General features: G+C 52.1%; 1 protein-coding gene across 1 annotated transcript in view; it reads left to right on the top strand.

The window, feature by feature from the left end:
* Window positions 1-2,811: 2,811 nt before the first annotated feature.
* Window positions 2,812-23,809, top strand: part of LOC129047097 (zinc finger protein 850-like) — a 271,901-nt gene continuing 250,903 nt past the window's right edge. Inside the window, exons 1-3 of the mRNA XM_054518250.1 lie at window positions 2,812-2,874; window positions 3,289-4,288; window positions 18,217-18,227. Of these exons, the coding sequence (XP_054374225.1) occupies window positions 2,812-2,874; window positions 3,289-4,288; window positions 18,217-18,227 (1,074 nt within the window). The remainder of the gene's footprint in view (window positions 2,875-3,288; window positions 4,289-18,216; window positions 18,228-23,809) is intronic.

Raw genomic sequence — 23,809 nt, 5'->3', positions numbered from 1 at the left:
ACCTGCTCTGCACTGAACACCCAGAACACCACTGGCAGCTCCCACCTGTGGCCACCTGGCCGGGCCTGGGCAGTGGCATTTCCAGCACTGGAGGGACTGATAAGAGACAGATAAGAGACTGATAAGAGACTAATAAGAGACTGATAAGAGATTGATAAGAGACTGAGTGATCCGAGCTTCAGCCCTCGGAGGGACTTGTGGAGTTTGTCATCTCTTTTGGAGCAGCAGGAAGTTTTATTGCTTAATATTGTTCAATTTTTGTGCTGGTGAATGCTTTGCCTGGTAAATAAAGTTTTTTTCCACTTTTCTCCAAGGAAATATTTTCCCGAACTGGCTGAGGGTGGGGCTTCTGAATCTGCATTCTAGAGGAAACTCCTTTTGGAGGTTTTCAACCAAAGTTGCCCTAAACCAGGACAGGGTGGTGGAAAGAAGGGGGAAGCCCAAGTGGCTGGATTGAAGGGAGGCTTCAGAGGGGGACCCTGGGACTCCAAAACCTCCCAGAATCCCTAAGCAGGACCCTGGGGAGGGTGGATCCCCAGGACCCATGGGATCCCCAACAGCCCTGAGATGGGGGACCACCAGAAGCCCAGAGGGATGAGACTGGAAATGGGAAACTCCTGGTGGATTTTTTTATTCACTCTTGATTTTTGGACATCAGGTGACTTCTAGAGATGGACTTGGGCAAGAGGAATCCCCAACCCAAGGCATTCACACCTTGTTTTTCCCCAATCCAGGATTTTCCCCAAACCTTCCAACAGTGACATCCTCCCTGTCCCGCTCTGGGTGAGCTCAGTCCCAAACCTGACCCTGATCCTGGTCTCAATCTCACTCCACATTTAGAAACACTCACTGTTCTGTATTTAATCTCATCCCAGTCCCAGACTCGTCTAGCCCCAGACCCAATACCAACCCCAGCCCTAAAGCCAATCCCATGTCTAGCCTTAACCCCAATCCCTGCTCTAATCCAAATCTCAGCCCCAACTCCAAGCCCAGCCCCAATTCCAGCCCCTTCCTAAATCCTCAGCCCCAACCCAAATTCCAGGCTCAGCCCTTCTGGGGCTTTGGGGGTGTCTCTGTCCCTGTGACCCTGATGATGTTTGGGTGCGGTCCCAGCAGGGCTGAGAGGGACAGAGACCCCCCCGGCCTCCCCAGGGGTGAGAAGGTGGCAGAGCCCCCCCAGCCCCGAGCAGCCTCAGCGGTGAGAGGGACACAGAGCCCCTGGTGCCCAGCCCTGCACAGGCATTGCCTGAGGCCAGAGGGATGGAGACCCCCCGAGCATCCCCCAGGGCCAGGGGACAGAGAGCCCCGAGCATCCCCTGGGCTGAGAGGGACAGAGACTGCCCCGAGCACCCCCTGGCACAGGGGAGAGAGGGAGGGAGACCCCCCAGGCATTCCCTGGGGTGAGAATGATGGAGACCCCTGGGGAATGGCCTGGGGTGACAGGGACAGGGACACCCCTGGGGAATGGCTTGGGGTGAGAGGGACAGGGACACTCCTGGGGAATGGCCTGGGGTGACAGGGACAGGGACACCCCTGGGGAATGGCCTGGGGTGACAGGGACAGGGACAACCCTCCCATGGCCCTCCCAAGCATCCCCCAGTGTGAGAGGCTCAGTAACCCCTTGAGCATTCCCTGGGCACTGGAAAAAGTAAAGTTGTTTCTTGACAAAAATCAAACTTAACCCGATATGAAATGCCTTGAATTTGCTCTTCCCACAAGTCACTTGTGGTGAAAACCAAAACAAATCCCAAACATGAATAAACTGACAGTACAAGCAATTTTGTGGCAATTCCAAAATCCATTGGTCCTGCACAGCTCCAGCTCAGCTGCTGGTACATTCTGATAAAAGAAAAGTTGAAATTCGGCCCAATACATTGCAATTCCTCTTTTATGAAAAGATTATGAAAAGGAAGGGAAAGCTCTGTGTAGATGTCACAAAGGTGACAGGGACAAAGAAAAAAAATTATTCTTAGATTTGGCAAAGCCCCCCGGCCTGTGAAAGAGAAAAGGGAGGGACAGCCACAGAGTGAGAGGGACAGAGACCTCCCCTGGGGCAGGGCAAGTGTGACATTGTCCCCTGTGTGTGTGGCCTTCCCGGGGTGGGGGTTTTACACCTGAGCCAGTTTGGGTAAGGGGGGTGGTGTTCACCCCCTGAGCAGGGATTCCCCCACTGTTTCAGGCTGCAGTGTAAGATGGAACCCAATGCATGTTTTCAATGCCCATCTTCATCAACTGCTATAAACAGGTGGGGCAGTGTTCTTTATCTCTTCCATAACTCAGCCCTGATAACGCCCTCCAGGGGAGATATCTTCTGTGAATGGGCCATTGAGTGTCACTGCAGGACTGATAAAATTCCATCATCCCATTGTGGGATGCTCCGCCCAGGGGGAGGATCCAAGCATTCCTACCTGCATATAAGGTGAACCTTGCAACACCAGGAGCAGCTTGCCTACTGGATTCCCAGAGGACAAGAGCTCCAGAACCACCCCTGGACCTCCAGAGGAAGACCAGACCCTTCTACAGGATCACTGCTTGGACAGAATCACGTTCATCACTCCCACAGGACTGAAGCCACCATTTAATGGGACTGCAGCCACCAGCCTGACCAGCAGCAGGGTGTCAGGTTATATCCTGACTCGGTCAGTTTAAGGCAGTGTTTCTGTATCATTGCCTTGATCTTCATTTTCTTATTAAATTGTAATTATCGCCTAGACCCTCCCCAGGTTTGCCTTCAAACCAGTAAAAAATTCAATGCGCTCATCCCTTGCTTTCCTCCCAAAACAGGATTTCACATCCCTAAACCTTTGCCAGATGGAGGAGGAGGCTGCGAGGAAGAGGAAGGAGCCCCGGGACACCCAGGCAGGTGAGGAGGAAGTCAGTGCCCCTTTCCCCCTCTCTCCTGCTCCATCTCCCAGCCCAGCACAGCCCCTGGCTGTAGGACAACCCTGCTGCCAACCCCGTCCTGCCGGGGATGCACTGGGGGGATCTCCTTCCCCTTCCCTCTGGCACGGAGGCAAATCCCATCCTCTCCTTGTCCTTCCTCCCCCCGGGAAGGAGCTGAGGATGGAGACCAGAGAGGTGAAATCCCCACAGCAGAAACTCATGGATGAGGCCATTTTGAGTGGCTCCAGGGCACAGGAATCCAATGGGGAGGAAAATCCCCAGAGATTCTACAGGAAGAGGGGCTCCAAACCCAGCCCAGGGTGCTCTGAGGAGGAAAGACCCACCCTGAGCCAGGAAGGTGGGCAGAGCTTCAGCCAGATCTCAGAGCTGGTGGCCCATGGGCAGCCTCCTGATGGGGAGAAGCCCCACAAGTGCTTGGAGTGTGGGAAGAGCTTCAGGCAGAGCAGCACCCTGATCAGCCACCAGATGATCCACACTGGGGAATGGCCCTACGAGTGTGGGGAGTGTGGGAAGGGCTTCAGCTGCAGCTCTGCCCTCATCATCCACCAACGCATCCACACTGGGGAGAGGCCCTATGAGTGTCCTGAGTGCCAGAAGAGGTTTCAGACCAGCTCCAGTCTCCTCCAGCACCAGGAGATTCACACGGATGAGAGGCCCTTCCGCTGCTCTGACTGTGGGAAGGGCTTCAAGCGCAACTCCACCCTCATCACCCACCAGCGCATCCACGCTGGGGAGAGGGAGAGGCCCTACGAGTGTCCCCAGTGTCAGAAGAGGTTTTACACCAACTCCGATCTCCTCCTGCATGAGCGGATTCACACGGATGAGAGGCCCTTCCGCTGCCCTGACTGTGGGATGGGCTTCAAGCGCAACTCCCACCTCATCAGGCACCAGCGGATCCACACCGGGGAGAAGCCCTACAAGTGTGGGGAATGTGGGATGAGCTTCAGCCAGAACTCTAACCTGATCTCCCACCAGAAGACCCACACCAGGGAACGACCCTATGAATGTGGGGAATGTGGGAAGAGCTTTAGGCAGAAGTCTCTCTTGATCTGCCACCAGAGGATCCACACTGGGGAAAGGCCATACAACTGTGGGGAATGTGGGATGACCTTTAGTAGGAAGCCCCAAATGATCATCCACCAAATGATCCACACAGGGGAGAGGCCCTACCAGTGCCCCGAGTGTCAGAAGAGGTTTCACACCAGCTCTCAGCTCCTCCAGCACCAGCGCATTCACACGGATGAGAGGCCCTTCCTCTGCCCCGACTGCGGGAAGGGCTTCAAGCACAACTCCACCCTCATCACCCACCGCCGCATCCACACTGGGGAGAGGCCCTACGAGTGTCCCCAGTGTGGGAAGAGCTTCACCAGCAGCTCTCACTTGAGCAGACACCAACGGAGGCACCAGTAAAGAAGCCCTGCAAATGCCCCAACTGCAGGAAGAGCTTCATGCACTGCTCCAGCTTCATCCCCCATTGGAGACCCCACGTTGGTCAGGGCCCTGGTGATCCGTGTTCCCTGTGATCCATGCTGGGAAGACACCTGTACCTTTTGTTGCCCCTGCCAATGACATGATGTGGGATTGGAGAACATGAGGGTCTGGCCATGGCCCTGTCATTACATTCACTCCCACCTCAGTTCATTGCCAGGGGCAGGAAAGGGACTCTCTCTCTCCCTGAGAAAAAGGGTGTCCTTTCCAGACAGGAGGAAATACATTGCCAGGAAGAACTCGTTGTTGATGTTGTAGTTTTCTCTGTAAATAGTTTTACTTATCCCTTCTGTTATCAATATTGTTTCTGTTCCTGTTTGTTCCTTATCTCGTTGCTGTTCCCAATAAATTGTTCTTTCCCCAGCCCGGGATCTTTGCCTTTTGTGCTTTCCATGGCAGGTGAGAGGGCAGTGAGGGCAGCGCGGTTTTAGCGGGAGCAGGAAATTGGGGAATCCCATTCCTGAAGCCCGGCCCGTGGAAACCGAGCATCCCAGCTGGTGCCAGCCCTGGTGGCCATGGCAACCACCCCTGGCATGGGGTCTCCATGGAGCTGCCAAGGGACTGAGCATAGCAACAGGGGGCTGGTGATGGTTGCTATGGAAACTGCCCATAGCAACAGGGGCCTGGTGATGGTTGCCTACTAAGGATCAGATTTGTCACAAGCCCTCAGAGGGGTTCCATGGGGACATTCCAAGAATCTCCAGGCTGTTCGAGAGCTGCAATGCCACAGACAGAGACAGGGGCTCCATGGAGACCTCCGAGGGGTTTCTGGGCTGGTAAAGAGCCCTGTGGTCAGAGGCAGTCACAGCCATTCCATGGTGACATCCCAGGAGTCCCCAGGCTGCCAATGAGCCGGGATGTCCCAGACACTCACAGGGGTTCCTGTCATGGACACAGCGGGAGCTTCAGGCCGTGTTAGTGAAGCTCCTGTTGGGTCACGATCCCTATGCTCCCCATAGATCCCCAAATGTCACTGTTGAATCAGTGTTCCATGCTTTCTTTCCAATGGAAAACAACCATCCTTATCCTCCAGGTGTCCATGTCTGAAATTGGGATTCCACCTCCAAAATTCTGTATATCCAAAGGTTACTCCCAGGCACAATCTGCCAGTACCATCAAGCCTGGCTGGCCTTGACCTCTGGTGGCTGCCCCTGCAACACTGGGTCTGGGTTCTTCCCTTCCCCTGGAGATCACTGGGACACTGTGGGGACCTCATGCAAGCAAGGGGATCCTTGTGGCACCACTGGAGCCCATGGAACCAAGGGGCCATGGTGACACAGTGGGGCTTCATGGAACCCAGAGACCATTATAGCTCTGTGGAGCCTGATGGAACCATGGACACCATTGGGACCCTTCAGGGCCTGGTGTCACCAAGGGGGCATTATGGCACCTCAGGGCCTCATGGAAGCGAGGGACCATTGGGACACTGTGGGGCCCCATGGAACTGAGGGAACATGGAACAGGCCTGGCTGGCTTGGCCTCCCAGGGGCCACCTGACAGGTCTGGCTGATGTTGGGATGTCAAGGGCTGCCTCTCATCAGCTCCTGGAACACTGGGGCTCCATGCTTTCCTTGCTATAGAAAAGAACCATCCCTCTTTTTAAATGTCCATTGCCAAAATTGGTATTCTCTCTAAAAATTTTCCTATATGCAAGGGTTTCTCTCAGAAAAAAAAACCTGCCACTTCTGGCTGGCCTTGTCCTCTGGTGGTCACTTTCTTCTGCCTGGCAAACACTGGGGCTCTGTTCCTTCCTTCCTACGGAAAAGAACTGTCTTTCATGTCCAGGGTCCATGGCCAAAATTAGAATTTGGCCTCCCAAATTCCATATATCCAAAGATTGCTCCCAGACAAAAGTAGCAAGGACAGACAGGTCAGGCTGGCCCTATCCTCTGGTGATTTTCTTAGACTCTGAGCTGAATGCTTTCAGTTGAAAAAACCTTGGAAAGGGCCCAGAGATCTCCCAAGAAGCGTTTTTGAGGACTTGGGCACATGACCGACTACATATGGACAAAGGAGCTCTGTGCTCTGTGCTGTTGTGAGGGTTTGGCATCATGGAAGTGATGTTCTAAGAGAAGCTGCTAGCAGTTTCCTCCGTGTCTGACTAAAAATCCAATCAGTAATTATCTTTGAGAATTGACAATCTGTTAAACCACTAAGGAAACTGTACACACCTCTGTGAAGACACATGTTAAAGATGAGAATGCCCAGGAGGGTCTCTTTCCCTTCTGGCTGGCACAGAGGTCCATCCCCAACACAGACTCCTCATGGACTCCTTGGAGGAGAGAATTGGAGGCCAGGATTGACCAAAAACCTCCCAGAGTCTCAGTGTGGAGAGAAAATTCCAAACTACCTTAAAAAATGTGAGTATCTCAAGGCATTACTGAGCCCCACTGAGTGTCAGTACAAAGCTCTCCAGGGACTCATTAAAGCAGATAACTGGGGCCATGATTGCACAAACCTCTCACAAAGTCTGTATCAAATGGGAAACACCAAGTACCTTAAAATAACTGAAGTACCCTGAAGTATTAATGAGCCCCACTGAGTGTTGTTACTGACAAAGCCTCTCCAGGGACTAATTACAGCAGATAATTGGAGGCCATGATTGCACAAACCTCTCAGAGACTCCAAGGCAAAAGCCAAAGCCAAAGTCCTTTGAAAAACCTGCAGTCCCTGCAGGGAGCATGAAGGAGCCGCCAGGGCCATTGCTGAGCAAGGCTCCCCAGGGACTCCTTGCAGCAGATCCTTGAGGCCACTGGGATGTGGGCTAGGGGGGGATGCTGAGGGCAGCACAAGGGGCTGACAGTGCCCAGCCTGGCTGGGGCTGGGCCAGGAGGCCCCAGGGCCTCAGGACAAGGTGTCTCCTCCCAGCCCTTGCTGGCACAGACCCTGCTGTGCCCCAGGGCACCAAGACTTGGCTTCTCTTTGTCCCCACCTGTCATCACTGCCTGCAGTTCTCTGCTCTGCCTGGGGCCTGGGGACACTTGCTCAGTCGTGTCCCTCACTGGGACCCATTAAAAGTCCAAGAAAGTTTGGAGTTGGATTCTGCCTTGGAGTTCTGCAGAGATTTCTTCAGCTCCCTCTCAGGGACTGATGTCCAGGGCCTGAGCACAAAGCCCCGGAGGCTGATTAAAGTCCTTGTGCTGTGTCTGTGCTGCTGAGCTGGGCTGGGCTCCTGGCCCAGAGGCAGCTCCTGGTCACCAAGAAGAGCTTCAAAAGCACATTTCTCTGGATGAGCAGCTCTTCTGCCAGCCCAGCAGGGCTGGGGCGCTGCCTGCAGCCAGCCCGGGCACAGCACAGAGGCACAGAGAGCTTCAATCAGTCAGGGCTGGGAAGGGGCTGAGAAGTGCCTGGGGCACAATCACTGCCAGCCCTTGGCACAGGAACCTCTGGCTGCAGGACAATGCAGCTGCAGCTCCTGGAGCCATCTCCTCAAGCTGCAACATCCCAATGCCTGCAGAGCTTGTGAGTACATTCTCTGATTGTCTCTTGTGCAGAGCAGCCAGGGCTGCCCAGGGCTGTCCTGCAGAGCAGGGTCCTGAAGCCCACGGCGCTGTGCTGGGGCAGGGACTCTGCTGCCTGCCAGGGACAGCTCTCAACCAGCCCTGGCAGCTGCTGCCAGCACTGGGGGACAAGATCTGGCTGGGAGGAGACAGCTGGTGAGGCTTGGAAGTGTCCTCCTTGTGTGGAGAGGATGCTGCATTGTTCAGGACTGCTCCCAGCATGGCATTTAACTGCAGAACATTTCCAAGTAGATTATTCAGGGTGCATTGTGAGGCAGGGGCTGTATAAAAGGGAAAAACCTGCTTTTTAATCTACTGCTCTGGGATGCTGGGATGGGAAACTGCCCATAGACATTCTTCCCCCAGTCCAGGATTAGAAAAATAAAAATTTAATTTCTCAGATTTTACAAAACAACGGAGTTATAGAAATCACCACAGGACCTGTTAGAGAAAGCATCAGTGTCGCTTTTCCAGCCTCCTCAGGGTTGCTCTGACATTGCCATCAGAGCTTGCAGAGCCAGAGCTGCCCCTGGGCAGTGCCTGAGCTGGGAGGGCTCTGCAGGGCAGAGCTGAGCCCCCAGGGCTGGGCTGGGCTCTGGCAGCACTGGCAGGGCCCAGCCCTGGGCACAGGGAAGCAGCTGCTGGCAGGGACAGCTCCAGGCAGCAGAGCCCTGGACAGGCAGTGGGGGGAAAGTGCCCCCAGGCTGTGCTGGGAGATTTCAAGTCTTCTCCAAACCCAACTATTCCATGATTACTTTTCTTACAGATCCCCATGCCATGGCACCACAGCAAATGTCCAACAGCAGCTCCATCAGGCACTTCCTGCTGCTGGCATTGGCAGACACGTGGCAGCTGCAGCTCCTGCACTTCTGCCTCTTGCTGGGCATCTCCCTGGCTGCCCTCCTGGGCAACGGCCTCATCATCAGCGCCGTAGCCTGCGGCCACCACCTGCACACGCCCATGTTCTTCTTCCTGCTCAACCTGGCCCTCAGCTGACCTGGGCTCCATCTGCACCACTGTCCCCAAAGCCATGCACAATTCCCTCTGGGACACCAGCAACATCTCCTACACTGGATGTGCTGCTCAGCTCTTTTTCTTTATGTTCTTCATCTCAGCAGAGCTTTCCCTCCTGACCATCATGTGCTACGACCGCTACGTGTCCATCTGCAAACCCCTGCACTACGGGACCCTCCTGGGCAGCAGAGCTTGTGCCCACATGGCAGCAGCTGCCTGGGCCAGTGCCTTTCTCAATGCTCTCATGCACACGGCCAATACATTTTCCCTGCCCCTGTGCCATGGCAATGCCCTGGGCCAGTTCTTCTGTGAAATCCCACAGATCCTCAAGCTCTCCTGCTCGCACTGTAATCTCAGGGAACTTGGGCTTCTTGCTGTTAGTGTGTGTTTAGCATTTGGTTGTTTTGTGTTCATTGTTTTCTCCTATGTGCAGATCTTCCGGGCTGTGCTGAGGATCCCCTCTGAGCAGGGACAGCACAAAGCCTTTTCCACCTGCCTCCCTCACCTGGCCGTGCTCTCCCTGTTCATCAGCACTGCAGCGTTTGCCTACCTGAAGCCCCCCTCCATGCCCTCCCCATCGCTGGATCTGGCCCTGTCAGTTCTGTACTCAGTGGTGCCTCCAGCCCTGAACCCCCTCATCTACAGCCTGAGGAACCAGGAGCTCAAGGCTGCAGTGTGGAGACTGATGACTGGATGGTTTCAGAAACATTCAACTGCTGGACAGTGTTTTCAAATCACTATTAATAAAAGTAATTTTTGATATTTCTTGTTGGTTTGGTTGTGGATTTCTTCCCCTTTTTTTTTAGTTTTTTCAAATTGTCAGCAAAGAAATCTTATTCTTTTGCCATTTCTCATTTTGTTTCTCTCCACCTTCCCTGTGCCCACAGACTGTGTCAATGAGGGGCTGCGCTCTTGGTGGCTTTAAAGGAACTAAAGGATGTCCCAGCAGAGTTTTCTGCAGAGATGCCCTTGTGTTGCCTTCTCTGGAGCTGCAGCAGCAATGTCTGTGTGCAGAGCTGGGGCAGATCAGTGCTGGCCCAGCAGCTGTGCCCAGCAGCAGCAGCAGCAGCACTTGGTGTTGCCAGTGCTGCTGCCGTGGCCCTGCCCCGCTGCCCTGGTGGCCCTGGTGTTGCTGCAGGGCCTGAGTGCTCTCGGGGCCGGGCACAGCCCTGGGGGTGGCAGTGCCGGGGCTGCAGCAGGGACAGGCCATGGGCACTGCTGGGGCAGCGCTGACGCCTCAGGCCGGGCCCTGAGGGCTCCAGGCTCCTTGGCCAGGCTCTCTCAAGAACACGGCCAGGCCAATGCTCAGCACTGAAACCCCCGTGAGCAGCCCCAGGCTGGCCGTGGGCAGGCTGGGGGCAAACAGCATGTCTGGGGCTCTGCAAGGGCCCTGGGGCAGATGGGAAGGAGCAGCAGAGCAGGGGCTGATCCATCCCCAGTGCGCTGCACAGCCCAGGCCAGCATCCCAGAGCGTCCTCATGCAGCTGCCAACAACATCCCCCCTCTGCAGCCCTGGCCTCTCCCCCAGCTCACACAGGTGCCCCATCCTTGCAGGCACAGACACGGCAGCACTGCCTCAGCAGCCCCTGTTTGCATTGCACACAGCAGGGGCAGCACCCCCATGCTGTTGCTGTGGGGACATGAACCTGAGGGAGCACAAATGCCATCAGCCCCTGGGGCCAGCAAGGCCTGCGGGACACCAGGGAAACCACTCAGCTTTGTCCTGGCCTCTGCACTCAGCCAGAAGGTTTGTTCCCATCAGCTGGGAGTTTCCTGTGCCACTGCAGACGCTGTTGCTCAGAGCCAGGGCTGCCTGGCAGCCACCCCCAAACTGCCCTGAGCATTTCCTTGGCCTCTCCTTTGCTTTCTTTTCTCTTTCCCGATACAAATTTCTTCCCATTGCCCAGCCCTGTTCCTTCCTTCTGAAGAGGAGGCCCAGGGCTCATTCTGGAACTGCTCCAAGGGTGGTTTCAGAGAATCCCAGAATCTGCAAGGCTGGAAAAGACCTTGGAGATCATCAAGTCCAACCTGTGCCGTGACACTGCCTTGTCTCCCCTGAGCCTCCTCTTCTCCAGGATAAACAACCCCAGCTCCCTCAGCCACTCCTCACAGGACTTGTGTTCCAGATCCCTCCCCAGCCTTGTTGCCCTTCTCTGGACACGCTCCAGCCCCTCCATGGCGTTCCTAAACTGTGGGGCCCAGAACTGGACACAGCACTCAAGGTGCTGCCCAACCAGTGAGAGCACAGGGGAAGAATCACTGCCCTGCTCCTGCTGGCCACACCATTCCTGATCCATAGGAGCGCCAGGGGTTGGATGAGGGAAATGGTGTGGATGGGCTTGGGACAAAGTGTTATTGATTGTCAGCCATGAAGGGTCTTGATTTTCATGTCTGTTCAGACAGCATTAGAAGGTGCTGGGGGTCAATATCAATTGGATATTTCTGATAATCAATCAATAAACAGGAAAAGAAAACAGGTCAAAACAGTTCTCTCTGCATTTTTTTCAAGCCAGTATATTCAATTTGAATACAATTCTGAAATCTCTCTAATTAGCCACAGAATAATTGAAAATTTGAATTATTCCCAAGGGCTTTTTTCATTCAGGTGTTTTGAACAAATTTTTGTGAGCTTTTCTCACTGAATTCCTGAACTGAAAAGCGCAAGAAAGAAGAGGCCTCAAGAGTTGTAACATTCATGAGTACTGTTGCCTTCTTGGGAAGGCCGCGGTGACCTGGTTTCAGAGTCCAGCACGGCGATCCCCTCCTGGGATCCCTCGGGGCCAATAACGGACGCTAACACCAATGTGGTGGACGGTTAAAGGCCTTTATTGAGGGGTCTCAAGGGTGTTTATGGACTAAGGGGTTTCTCTACGTCAGAAAGGAGTTTGGCTATACTTTCTAGGGTTAGTATGGAGTGGAAAGTTACTGGCGTCCATAGGTTAGGGGGGCTACATGTTTGGCTACATTCCAAGGGTGATCCTTATCTATGGGGAGAGGGGCAGAAGGAGTCCTGTAATTTTCCGTCACAGCCCTAAATCTTCCGAACGCCTGTCCCTTTCCTACTACAGAGTACCCTCCAAGTGGCTGAGGATCCATCCCCATCAGAGCAGCAATGAACAGCAATGGGCACAGCTTTGTGGCTGCCCCAGGTTTGGCATGGGCCCTGGGCCTGGAGCAGGAGCAGCTCTTGAGGGCCCCAAGGCCGGGGCTCTTGTGCTGCCCTGGGCAGATGGGATGGCAGCAGGGGCTGCAGAGCTCTCAGCACCTCAGGCCGAGGGGAGCAGGGCAGCCAGGGAGCCTCCTTTGGCCTTGGCCCAGCACCTTCCCCCATGGCTGGGGCTGAGTCCTGTGGCAGCTGCAGCTGCTGCTGTGCCCTTGGCAGGGGCTGAGGCCGTGGGGCCAGTGCCCAGAGCAGCCTGGGCTGAGCAGAGCTGTGGGGCCAGAGCCGGCTGGGCTGGGCTGGGCTCAGAGAGGCCCTTGGTGCTGCCCAGAGCTCAGGGCAGCTGGCAGAGCTTGCAGGGAGCTGGGCTGGGCTCCGAGAGCCTGGCCCAGAAACCATCAGTGTCCATCTCAGCCTGGCTGAGCGTGCAGGGGCAGGACTCAGGCCAGGCCTTGTGGGGCAGGGCCAGCGCCTGTGCAAGGCATTGCAAACAGGCAAGTGGCCCAGAGAGGAGGCTGCTCTGTGCCCTTGGTGGCAGGGACAGAGTATGGAGGGGGCCCAGGACATTTGTCAGCGCCAGCCTCTGTGCCCATGCGTTGGCAGCCCTGGCTGCTGAGCCCAGCTTTGGCCTGGGCTGAGTTTGGCTGTGGCCCAGCTCCATCCTCCTGCAGGGCTCAGGGCCTGTTCCCAGCCATGGCCAGCCCTGGCTGCCTCTCTGCTGGCCCAGAGGCCGGCAGAGCCCGGGGCAGGGCTGTCTGTGCAGCCCCACAGGTGCCACGGGCTCTGCAGGAGCTGGCAGAGGCTGCCCAGCAGGGAGGCCATGGGGCACAGAGCCCCAAGGCTGCTGTGGGCACCACGGCACAGGGGCCGTTCCCAGCCGCAATGCTCCTGGCCTGGGCTGGGCCTGCACAGGGGCTGGGCCACCATGGCTGGGCCAGCACAGGGCCACAAAGGGGCCACGCAGCCACTGCCGGGGCTGACAGCAAGGCCAGGCACACACAAGCAATTGCTGAGCATGGCCTGCACTGGCCAGGCCTGACTGTGCCAAAGGCAGAGCTCAGCTGCCCTTGGGGGCTGCAGCAACACTGCAGAGCCCAAAGAGCCTCCATGGCTGGGCTGGAGACCAAGGCTGCAGGAGGGAAATGCAGGGCTGCTGCGGGATGGGGAGGCCATTGAATTCCAGCACACACCTCAGCTCTCTGATGATCTCGGCACCATGCTGGGCCCTGTTTCAGACTGGAGCAGAGCAGATGTTGATGGCACAGGAGCCCTGCGGGGCTGTCAGGGACCTGCAGCTTGCAAGGTGCTCTGCTCTCCCTCAGGTGCTCTTGGAGAGATCCAATCCCAGCTCAGGGCACCTCAGGGCACAAGTGGCACTGCCTGTTGATGGGCACACAGCTGATGTCTGCCTCGAAATTGGCACAGGTGTTAATACCTGTTGGTTTCATAATACACAAGCAAATCTTTATTATCTGGGTCATTAGAGTACTTTCAAGAAATGGCAATATTTTTCCGCCAGTGTCCTGGTTTGAAAAGGACGTGAGTTTTTTGGGATGCTGTTGTCAAACCAATAGGTGCTCAGATTTGAATATTGGCACCTGGTGTGCCCACTGAGGACATGGATACGCCTCTGAGAACACAGAGGATTAAAAGCAGGGAACTCCCAGGGGGAGCTCTCTTGGGTTCTGTCTGTGAAAGAGGTCAGAGCTGCCCTGCCCGGCTGCGGGCTGGCAGGGGAGGGGAAGCCATGCGGCCGCGTGAGGTAGGCCGGGCCTTGGACAGAGAGGGGAGGTGAAGGCCCCTGCAGGATGGAAGGGTGGAGGAACATTGGAGAGTCATCGGGCAGCCAGCCCCCCAGAGAGAAAGAGAGAAAGAGAGAGAGAAAGAGAGTGAGCCTGTGCCTGTGCTTGTGCCAGCTTGAAATTCGGTATCACATGCAGACAGCACAGCCAGCCATAAAGGAGAAGGGGGGTGCAGCGAGAAGGTGCCTGGCAGGGCAGCGTGGGAGTTCTGGACAGGCAGAGCCTGAGATTTTTAACCCTTTTCTTGGATGATGGAAACCTTACTGATCCTCCTGGAGTTGAATGAGAAGAGAGATAGAGATGAGATAAGAGGAAATGGGCCACGAGAGAAGTTGAGAAGAATCTTCATTGAGAGGAGGTGATAGAATGGCCTTTGGCTGGACTTTCCTTGTATAGCCATGAACAGAACCATTTTTTTTCCTGTGACACAGAGACTGCATCTAGGGGGAGGCAATGGCTTGGAGCCAAGAGGGTGCAGTGATGTTATGTGAAGGAGTGCATGAACAGAGACAACAGGTGAGGAGGGTGGTGGTGCTCTCCATCTTCAGGGAAGAAGAAGAAGATCTCTGTTCTTGAGACCCCTCGGCCCCAGGGGCTGAATTTGGGAGGGACAGGTGTCCCGAAAGTGAGAGACTGTGCTTTTTTTGGAACTGGGCAAAGCATCCTTAAAAGGGGAACCCTAGAAGCAGCTCTGGTCCATGTGCAGTGGTGAGAGCCCTGGGCATGAAAGGAAGAGTTCACGATGGCAAATGATCTCCAGGCAGTGCCACGTGTGACATGGAAACACAAAAGGTCTCAACTGTGTTTCCAGGGGAAGCCTATGGCACAAGAGGGACTCCTCTCTTCTTGATGAACTGAGAACTGATTATCTAAAGGGTGGTGATGGACTGAGAGTTGGTGATCTGAGGGGCGGTAACTGAATTGAGAGTCCAAGGTTTTGTCTTACTGTGATGTATTGGGAATTTGGTGGGGGGAGGAGGAATGTTTGGAAGGTTTTCATCCTGAGTTCTGTGTGTTTCTTTTATATATTGTAAGTTAATAAAGTTTTTTTTTTCCCCCTTTTATTCCTCAGCTGGAGCCTGCTTTGCTCTATTCCTGGTCACATCTCACAGCAAACACCAGGGAGAATGTATTTTCATGGGGGCACTGGCATTGCGCCAGCGTCAAACCATGACACCTTTGTAGCAGATGATTGGCCCATCTATAACTCAGAGCTCCTCCGCACCACAGGTAAGAGACCCAACCTGGCAGATACTTGGGACAGGTGGACAAAAATGCTGCCCATTGCTCTAGAGGAACCCCAAGAATTGGACCTGTTGGGGTCCTCCAAGGCCACATACTGTGTCAAATTTTACTTTAGATGTCTGAAAAACAATTGGCCAGAAACTGACCGGACCAAAAACACATACCAAAAAGACAAATCAGCAATTAACAAAGCCTGTAACTATCCCTATGGATAACTATCAACTATATTGAAAAGCGGTAAATGCAACGCCTAATTGCCTATCAAGTTTTAACATGGTCTGATTTCTTTAACAAGAATGCTAACAAATGTGCCATATAAAATGATGCCAGATACAGTCACAAAAAGCTGTTGGGTTGTTCAGCAATATGCTAAATTGCACGTTATTATATTTATTTTCCAGTAACCCGGCACTTCAAAAAGTCTTACTGAATTTCTGTTTCCATGGAATTTGCAGTTACCGTGGGTTTTTCTCATAACTGATTTACTTATAATTCTAACATGCTTGTTACAACTTGAATCCCTCCAGTGCACCATCATGCTGTTATTTCACTTATGGCTTATTCACCTTTAAGTAGTTTTTTTGTGTTAATAACCTTGGAAAAAATTACATCATGCCATTATCTGTAACTTTTTAGGATGTTCATTTTAATTCTGTTAAATTAAAGCCCAATATTGTAATGCTCAGTTACATTCTGTTAAATTAAATAAGGCAAAGGGTTTTTTTTGTTAAATTTTGTAGATTTAATTTCTGTTAAGTTTCAGTATTACTAAATTTGAACAATGTTCTATTCCAGTTTTTATGGGTCCAGTTATGTTTGGTATTAACAGTAATTAACTTTTGAGTTCTCTCGAGTGTGCTTTTTGTTCTACTAAGGTGATAATGAATTTAATTTGAAATCCTTTTAGGGCTGAGTTTAAGTTCCTCTTGCTAAGCTCTAGCGCTGTCCAAATAAATTTCTATCAGGTTTGAGTGTTATTTAATCTGAGGTATCATAAATTTTACTAGTGAGTTGTTCAGTGTTTTCCTTTGACGCATTTATTCTGTCATAAATACATCAATCTTTGTATTACTGTTTTTATAGCCAGCTTTTCATATGCTTTACCATCTTTTGGTGCAATTATCTACAAGACACGTGTCATTTCAGGATCCTCCTTTTGTTCCCTAGCTGCTTATGTATCTCTCAGACCAGACTACCCCTCTGGCTGGGCTCCGCACTCTGGCTCTATGGTTTGACCCAGTCTCATCATTTTTAAGTATTTTTCAGAGTTCCAAGAAATGATATCTCAGCTTTGTGGGAAGCCTCCTCTAAACTGATGGTATTGTGACATCTACTCTAATCAGATGCAGCCCCAATTATTATTACAGAACCACTCCAACATTCTGCTGGGTTTAAAGCATCTCTGTGCTGAGGAAATTTTGGAGGAGACAGCTCTTGCATGGTTCATTAGTCTGTCACCCCTAGACCTTTACTCCTAAGTGCTATTCTCAAGAGCCTTGTTTTAAATGACGTTTAGGGAATTCTCTCCCACTTAGAGCTTGGGTGGTGGCCAGGCCTTTGCTCTTCCTGGATGGGAATTGCCAACAGACCCAGATGTTTTCTGCATCAAAACTAGATTTGAGTTGTTTTGACTTGGCAATTTGACTCTCTAGATATGACAGTTGAACTCTTTTTAAAGGCAGCTTGGGAATTATTATCTGGAAATAATTCTCCAAGTCCCCCCTGAATCGAGGTTTGTCAGCTGTTTGCAGACTCTGGGATGATGGTACATTATTGCAGAGATTGCTATTTACCTAATTCCACCTATGTTGCTAGCTTTGTCTGCTATTTGAAGTATTCCTGATTGTTGTATCCATATTATTCCTAATTGCTCTAAGTTTCTTGTCCACTGCATGTATTATTTTGCTATGATGTTTCTTCATACTCATAACAAAATACATGCATCTCATTCTTAAAAAACAATAAAGAAAAGGAATGAATGCCGTAAGAATGTTCAAATAATGCAATATGTACATGAGAAATTTGGACGACTAAGCATTTTGAATAATGCAATATTTACATGAGAAATTTGGAAAAAAGATCATCACATCTAAATCCCAATTGAGTGTACCACAGTGAAGCCTGATTGATTCATTAACTTCAGGAGAAGATGTGCCTGTGTTTCATCAGCAGCAGTTCAAAGCAGTCACCTGTTCATTCCATCAGATACTGATCAGCTCTGAAAAAACGAGGCCCAGTGCAAAGAGAAATAACCTCATCACCTTGCAGCCTTTGCTTAAAAGGTTTCCTTGCAGCTTTTGTGGCCAGGGCAGGAACAGGAGGAGGACTGCCCAGACATGGCTGTGTCTGGAAACTGACAGAGGCAATTTGCCAACAAAAGCCTCCTGGCATCCTCATGGTACAGAGCTCCTACGAACCTTCTTCAGTTATTCCCTGTTCCAGCACCCAGGAGGACATTCAGTGATGTCAAAGATCAACATTTCCAGCTCAGGACTTTCTCATACTTCTCAACTCATTGGAAACAATGGTCATTTCTTTCCATTTCCCTAAGAGACATTGGACATTATTCTTTTGTTTTCTCATGCTGCAAAACCCTGTGTCAATGACTTGATAGAATTTGGTAAGTTTTGTTGATTGTAATTGGTCTTTTATCTATCTTATCCCATATCTAACAGATAACCAGTGATAACCTTGATGAGATAATACCCTGACAAGAGTGAGCTGTTTCAACATCAGAACATAGGAGCCTTTTTTAAATGAACGAAAAGGGGGAGATGTCATAGACAGGTAGAATAATGATAAAAGAAGGGCCCTATGAAATCAGGCCTTGTTCTGCCATGTTAATAGCTGGCCTGTCATCACTTCTGAGTGCAGCTAAGCAGTTACAAGTTCCCATGTGAAGCTATTGTGAGAATGAGACTTTGTGAGCAATCTGTTCTGAGGGTGAAAAACAAATGCACCTGCAACAACAAGGGATTTGTCCCATGAGAATCAGTGAAGAGAACAGGTAAACAATACAATAGAGAGATCTGATGCACAAGTAAAATCTATTTTATTAACCAATAATAGAATAACTGATAAGAAATCTCTGAACTAACTAAAGTTGCACACAAGGTTTTTCAAACTGTGTAAAATGAGTTGCATGAATAAAGAATAAAGAGTTCTCCAGCTCAGCTGGGTCCTCTGGGATTTCAGTTCCCCCCTTCTTTGAGGCTTTGTGTTCCTCCTTCTTTGTGGCTTTGGGTTCCTTCTTCTCTGAGATTTTGGCTGCCTTCTTCTGTGGGATTTTGCTTTCCTTCCTCTCTGGGGCTTTGGTGTCCTTCTTCTCTGGGATTTTGGTTTCCTTCCTCTCTGAGATTTTGGTTTCCTTCATCTCTGATGCATTGGTTTCCTTCCTCTCTGATGCATTGGTTTCCTTCCTTTCTGATGCTTTGCCTTTCTTCCTTTCTGATGCTTTGCTTTCCTTCTTCTCTGAGATTTTGGTTTCCTTCTCTGAGATTTTGGTTCCCTTCCTCTCTGATGCTTTGGTTTCCTTCTTCTCTGGGGTCTTGGTTTCTTTCTTCTCTGGGATTTTGGTTTCCTTCTTCTCTGGGATTTTGGTTTCCTTCTTCTCTGGGATTTTGGTTTTCTTCCTCTCTGGGGATTTGGTTTCCTTTTTTGGGATTTTGGTTTCCTTCTTCTCTGGGGTCTTGGCTTTCCCCTTCTCTGGTTTTGGAGGTTGCTTTCCCACAGAGACACCCTTCCTTTCCTTCTTCTGCCTCTCTTCATCCTTCTGCCTCTCTTCCTCCTCTAAGGCTTTTGCCTCCTCCTGAAGCTTTTTAGCTGACTGCTTCAGCTCCCTTCTGCAGACAAAATAGAAAACATGGCTGAGAGTCCCCACCAGAAACTTGGGCTCCCTAGTCCTGGCTGGCCCTGCACTTCATTCCTTGACCCTGAGGCCATTTCCGTGAATTCTCCTCAACCCACAGAGGCTGGGAACATCCCAAGTGAGGCCATTGGTGGAAGGGGACCTCCAGGCCCAGCCAAACCTAAGCTTTGCCATCATAAGCTCTTGACTGTGCAAGCTCCCTCTTAAGGCACAGCCAGACCCCTCCAGCCCCTGCCAAAGGCTGATCCACCAGCTCTCTGTGCTGGTGTCTGAAAACGCCCTTTGTCTCTTGGCTTCCCAGTTTAAAGCAGAGCACAGATTGCTGACATCTGCTCATCTCTCCTACAATTCTTACTCAGCTCATTCAGCCCCCTTCTCCCTGGGCATGGCTGAAGCATGATTTTAAAGAGTTCAGATTTCAGCTGAGGCTTAGAAGTAATTCCCATTGATCAGGATGTAAGTTAGATAGGCAGACCATAGGTTAATGATTGTGAGATGCTTAAGCCAGAGCTGATTGTTCTATTGTTTACCATGAGGAGCTTCTTTCTAGAAGGAAGTGGAGGAAGTGAACTGTTATAAGAACATCTTGAAACCAGGAGAACAATGCTTAGGACCTGGGCTTGATGTCAATCAGTCACTAAGCAGGGGACCTTGGATCGTGCCAGAGGGTCACAGAGACCTGATGAAGACATTCCTGACTTCATCCCTTAAGACCACAGACCCAATTCGAGACCCAATTCAAGGGAGGAATTGCACAGGTGTGAAGGACCAATGACCTCATTTGAATACAGAGGGGGGATGGGAGGTGCTGGGGTTGTGCAGATGTATTGTATGTAAGATCTTGGGCAATAAAGAGAGGGAAAAGAACCTTGGGCAGCGCGGTCATGCCTTTTAGGGACGGCTCTGGTGCTGCCCGCCGGTGTTAATAAACACACCACTGTCTAACATTAATTAGTTAGAGAGTCTCTGTCCGTGACCTTTGGTTTTAACGACTCCTAGCCTGCTCCTTCATGAGAACAATGCTATCAGTCAGAAAGCAAAGGCTGCAGGAACTCCTCTCCTGCAAGACAGGCTCTTGTCAGCCAGATTTCCTGCTGGAACCCAGCTGTGACCAAGCAAACCAGTGCTGGCTGCCATGGAAACCATTGGAAGCAGCCTCATCCCTCTCCTCCCCATGAAACCAACTTCAGCCTGGCCTGAAGAAGTCCTGATGCACAGGCTGGCTTGAAGCAGCCTCCACTCCCAGCTCCACCCTGGGCCTGTGTGTCCTGAGCTGGGCTGCCTTGCTGGAGCTGAGCTTCTCCTGTGCTTGCCGACAGCTGCAGATGCAGGGGAGCCTAAAGGACAGGAGCTTTTCTGGCTGCTGTCCCACCATAAGGAGAACCCTGGCAGATCAGCATTGCAAGGGCTTCATCTGGGGCAGCAGCAGGACCCAAAGCAAGGTTTGCTCTGTGCCCCACGCCTGCCCATAGCACAATCCCACAGTTTTGGTGAAGAAGGGAGGTGATGAAGAAGATGCCACTCAACACCATGCACTTCAAGCCACCTCTAGAGGCAGTGCCAAGGCAAGCCCAGAGCCCAGCTCCCTGCAGGCAGCAGCTAAGCCAGGAGGGCTCAGCACTCAAATAGAGAAGAAGATGTTGTGTCTCAACAGGAGAAGGTCCTTCCTCTCTTGGCAGCCAGGGAGCTCAGAGTGGCCCTCCCTGTGTTGCTGCTGGCCCTTGCTATGCAGCACCTCTGAGCTCAGAGTCCTTGGAGCAGGGAAGCCCTGCAGGGACAATAACCCATGGCAGAGCAGGAGCCCATGGAAGGCTGACTCACCTCTCCCTCAGAGGGGCCTGAGAGCCACAGTTGATCTCCCGGGGGCTCAGGGAGGAGCTGACACGTGAGGCCTCCCCAGGCACCAGCCCCTCGTAGCTGGGGCCTCCCTCCACGTGGCACAGCTCCGGGACACTGCAGGTGCTGCTGAGGTGGCCAGAGAAGGTGGAGGAGACCTGCTGGCTCTCTCCTGGCTGCAGCACACCTGGCACTGGCAGGATACTGAAAGCCTGGGTGGAAGACAGGAGAGATTGAGGTGCTGAGCATGGAAATGGATGCAGAAGAGCATCTTGGAGCAAAGTGCAGCTGTAGCCAGAGGGGCCTATTCCCCAAACACTGCCAGAATCACCCTCACCGCATCCTGCATCCATGCCACTGACCAGTGCAGGGACCATGGGGAAAATCCTCTCCCATCCTCATGGGTCAATGCATTAATTAGTACATGACATGAAAGTGACCTGGGATGTCTCCTGGCAGTAGAAATTCTCTCTGATGCACAACTTGCCTTTAAAAAGTTTCAAAACTTCCTGCTTTTAGAAAAGGAGGAGACTCAGAGTGAGAGCTCTTGGAGCTGAGGGAAGGAGCCCAGCCCAGCTCATCTGACTCCTGAGGCTCTTCCCCTCTCTCTCTGATTTAAATGCTGCTTTCTCAAGGTGCTACAGCAAAAGCGCCTGCAAAAACTTCCTGTGGAGCACCTGAGGAGTTCCAGGGGGAGCAGTGCCCTCCACAGGTGCTGCACAGCGTCCTTGGGCAGCCCTGCAACGTGTCCTGCACGGCCTCTCCAACAAGCAGCTGGTTCAGCAGCCCTTTGTGATGGGCCTGCAGGGATGGGAGGCCCCTCTGTGGCCAGTGCTGAGGGCCCCCAGCGGCACTGGCAGCTCCAGCCCTGCTTGCCACACTGACAATGGGCAGTGAGACAGATTCCCTCCTGTCTTCTCCGCTCCCAGGGGAGTGTGCGCCACGTCCAGGGAGCACCTGAACCCCTCCAAGCCTCGTGGCAGGTGAGGGTTTGCAGGAGTTGGTGCTGGCACCTGGAAAACATGCCATTTTCTGTGCTGGGAGGAAGAGACAGCCACTTTGCAAAGTCTCCCTTTGTAAGACAGCTCCAGGGCCAGCAGTGCAATAGCAGCTCTGGGTGAAAGCAGAGCCCTGCAAACAGGGAGTCTGGCTGCCTTGGGAAGAGGCTCCATGGAGATCAGGATCATCCCAGTTTGCTCTGGGAAGGAAGCTGGAGGTCTGACAATCATGATGCAGATAAAAGCCTCATCTTACTTTGGGAAGGAAACCAGGCAAAAAAATCCCCCACTCAGCACAGGTCTGTAGGATCTGAGTCAGCTTCTCCAAGGAAAACTCTCCTATTTCTCCCTCCCACACAGCCCATACCCAGCCACTGGCCCTGCTGCCCAGCCCACTGTCAGCACAGCACAGCAGGGCAGCAAAAAGGGAGCTCAGCACGAGCAGGACTTGGTGCTGGCAGGCTGGGGAGGCAGCACAAGCCCTGGATGTAGAAGAAAATCTACCTCTGCTCCTGAAGAGTGGGGAAAATCCTGCACTTCTTTCAGGGCTCTGGCTGCATCCTCCTGTCCAATCCTGAAGTGCCTCCATTGAGATGCCAGGGAATACAAACTGGTTTTCTTCTCTTTTGGTGGCTGGGGTTTGAATTTATGTGGGTAGAGCTCATCTCTGGAAAATAAGATAACTATGAACAAGGACCTGCAGTGGGAGGGAGGGACACCTGCACGACCAGCTCCTGGCCAGGATGCAGCACCTGGGTGGGTGCTGGCACGTTGACCTGAGAAATGGTTTGATCCAGCCCTTCCCAATCCAGGCTGGAGCAGGTCTGTTCTAAAGGCAGCCCAGGGATGACACTGAGCTGCTGCAGCAGCTGCAACTGCTTGCATTGAGCAACTGCAGAGGACAGGCATGAACACCTGGTGGGGATGCAAAAAGCACAGTGGGACAGGGAAAGACAGAGAAGGCAGCAAAAAGGTGAGATCTGAGGCACCGAGGGGCAGACCCAGCCAGTGCCCAGCCAGCAGAGCCCCCCCAGTGCCCAAGGCCAGAAACGCTGCAGCTCCACCAGGGATTTATCAGGAATGTTCCCCTGACACTGCTGGGGGGTTGGTTGACATTTTCCAACACTCCCAGGTGACTCAGGTCGCATTCCCCATCCATCCATCCATCCATACATACACAGGCTGTGGTGCTGGGATCCTGCCAAGCTCTGCCAGCCTTGGGCTTGGGGAGATTTCTGCCAGCTGTCCTGAGCTCCGTAGTTGTGCTCTCTGTTCCAGGAAGCAAGCAAGAAAGATTTAAAAAAAAAAAAAAAAAACACAAAACAAACCACAACAGGGAAACCTAAAAAACCTTCAACAGCTCAACCTTGCTCAAGTTATTTCTTTAGGGACAGCTACCACTCTCCAGCTGAAATGCTGGGCTTTTGGGGAAAAAGAAAATTACATGTTCACCTCCAAATCAAAAAGGATTAAGATAAGAGAACCTTTCAAACTAAAAATTATTGGCCCAAAGCTTTTACCTTTGCAAGAAATCTCTAGTTAAGACCAGGCTGACAGTTAAACAACTGGTCCTTCTGGTGGGGAGAAACCCTCCTCTCTAAGGGAAGCAGCCTGATAGTTGAAAGCAACTGTTTTGTCAAACTTCAGGCTCCCTGGCGCAGCCTGCATTGCCTGTCCTTCCTGTTCGATGATTTACAGGCAGTGCCACAATGGCCCAGGTTCCGATGTCTGGTGCCATCCAGGGAATTTGGCATTGCCATTTCCATATGTTTTAATATAAGTTTCAATCCTTGCAACCACCCTTCAAATGCCAGCTTTCCTTTCTTTTACAGAAAGCTCAAGGTTCCCAGAAGTCTTCTGACGTCCTCTTTTGTGCTCAGAGAGATGACATTTTCAAACAGATGTTTCCAAAGTTAACAGCATTTGAAAGAAGAATGAACTCAAATGCCCCTGGATTCCAGCTTAGCCGAGCTCCATTCTGTGTCAGACACTGA

The sequence above is a fragment of the Molothrus ater genome, unplaced genomic scaffold, assembly GCF_012460135.2.
Source record: "Molothrus ater isolate BHLD 08-10-18 breed brown headed cowbird unplaced genomic scaffold, BPBGC_Mater_1.1 matUn_MA114, whole genome shotgun sequence".
NCBI lineage: Eukaryota > Metazoa > Chordata > Aves > Passeriformes > Icteridae > Molothrus > Molothrus ater.
The sequence above is the reverse complement of the archived record's forward strand: the minus strand, read 5'-3'. Positions and strand labels throughout refer to the sequence as shown.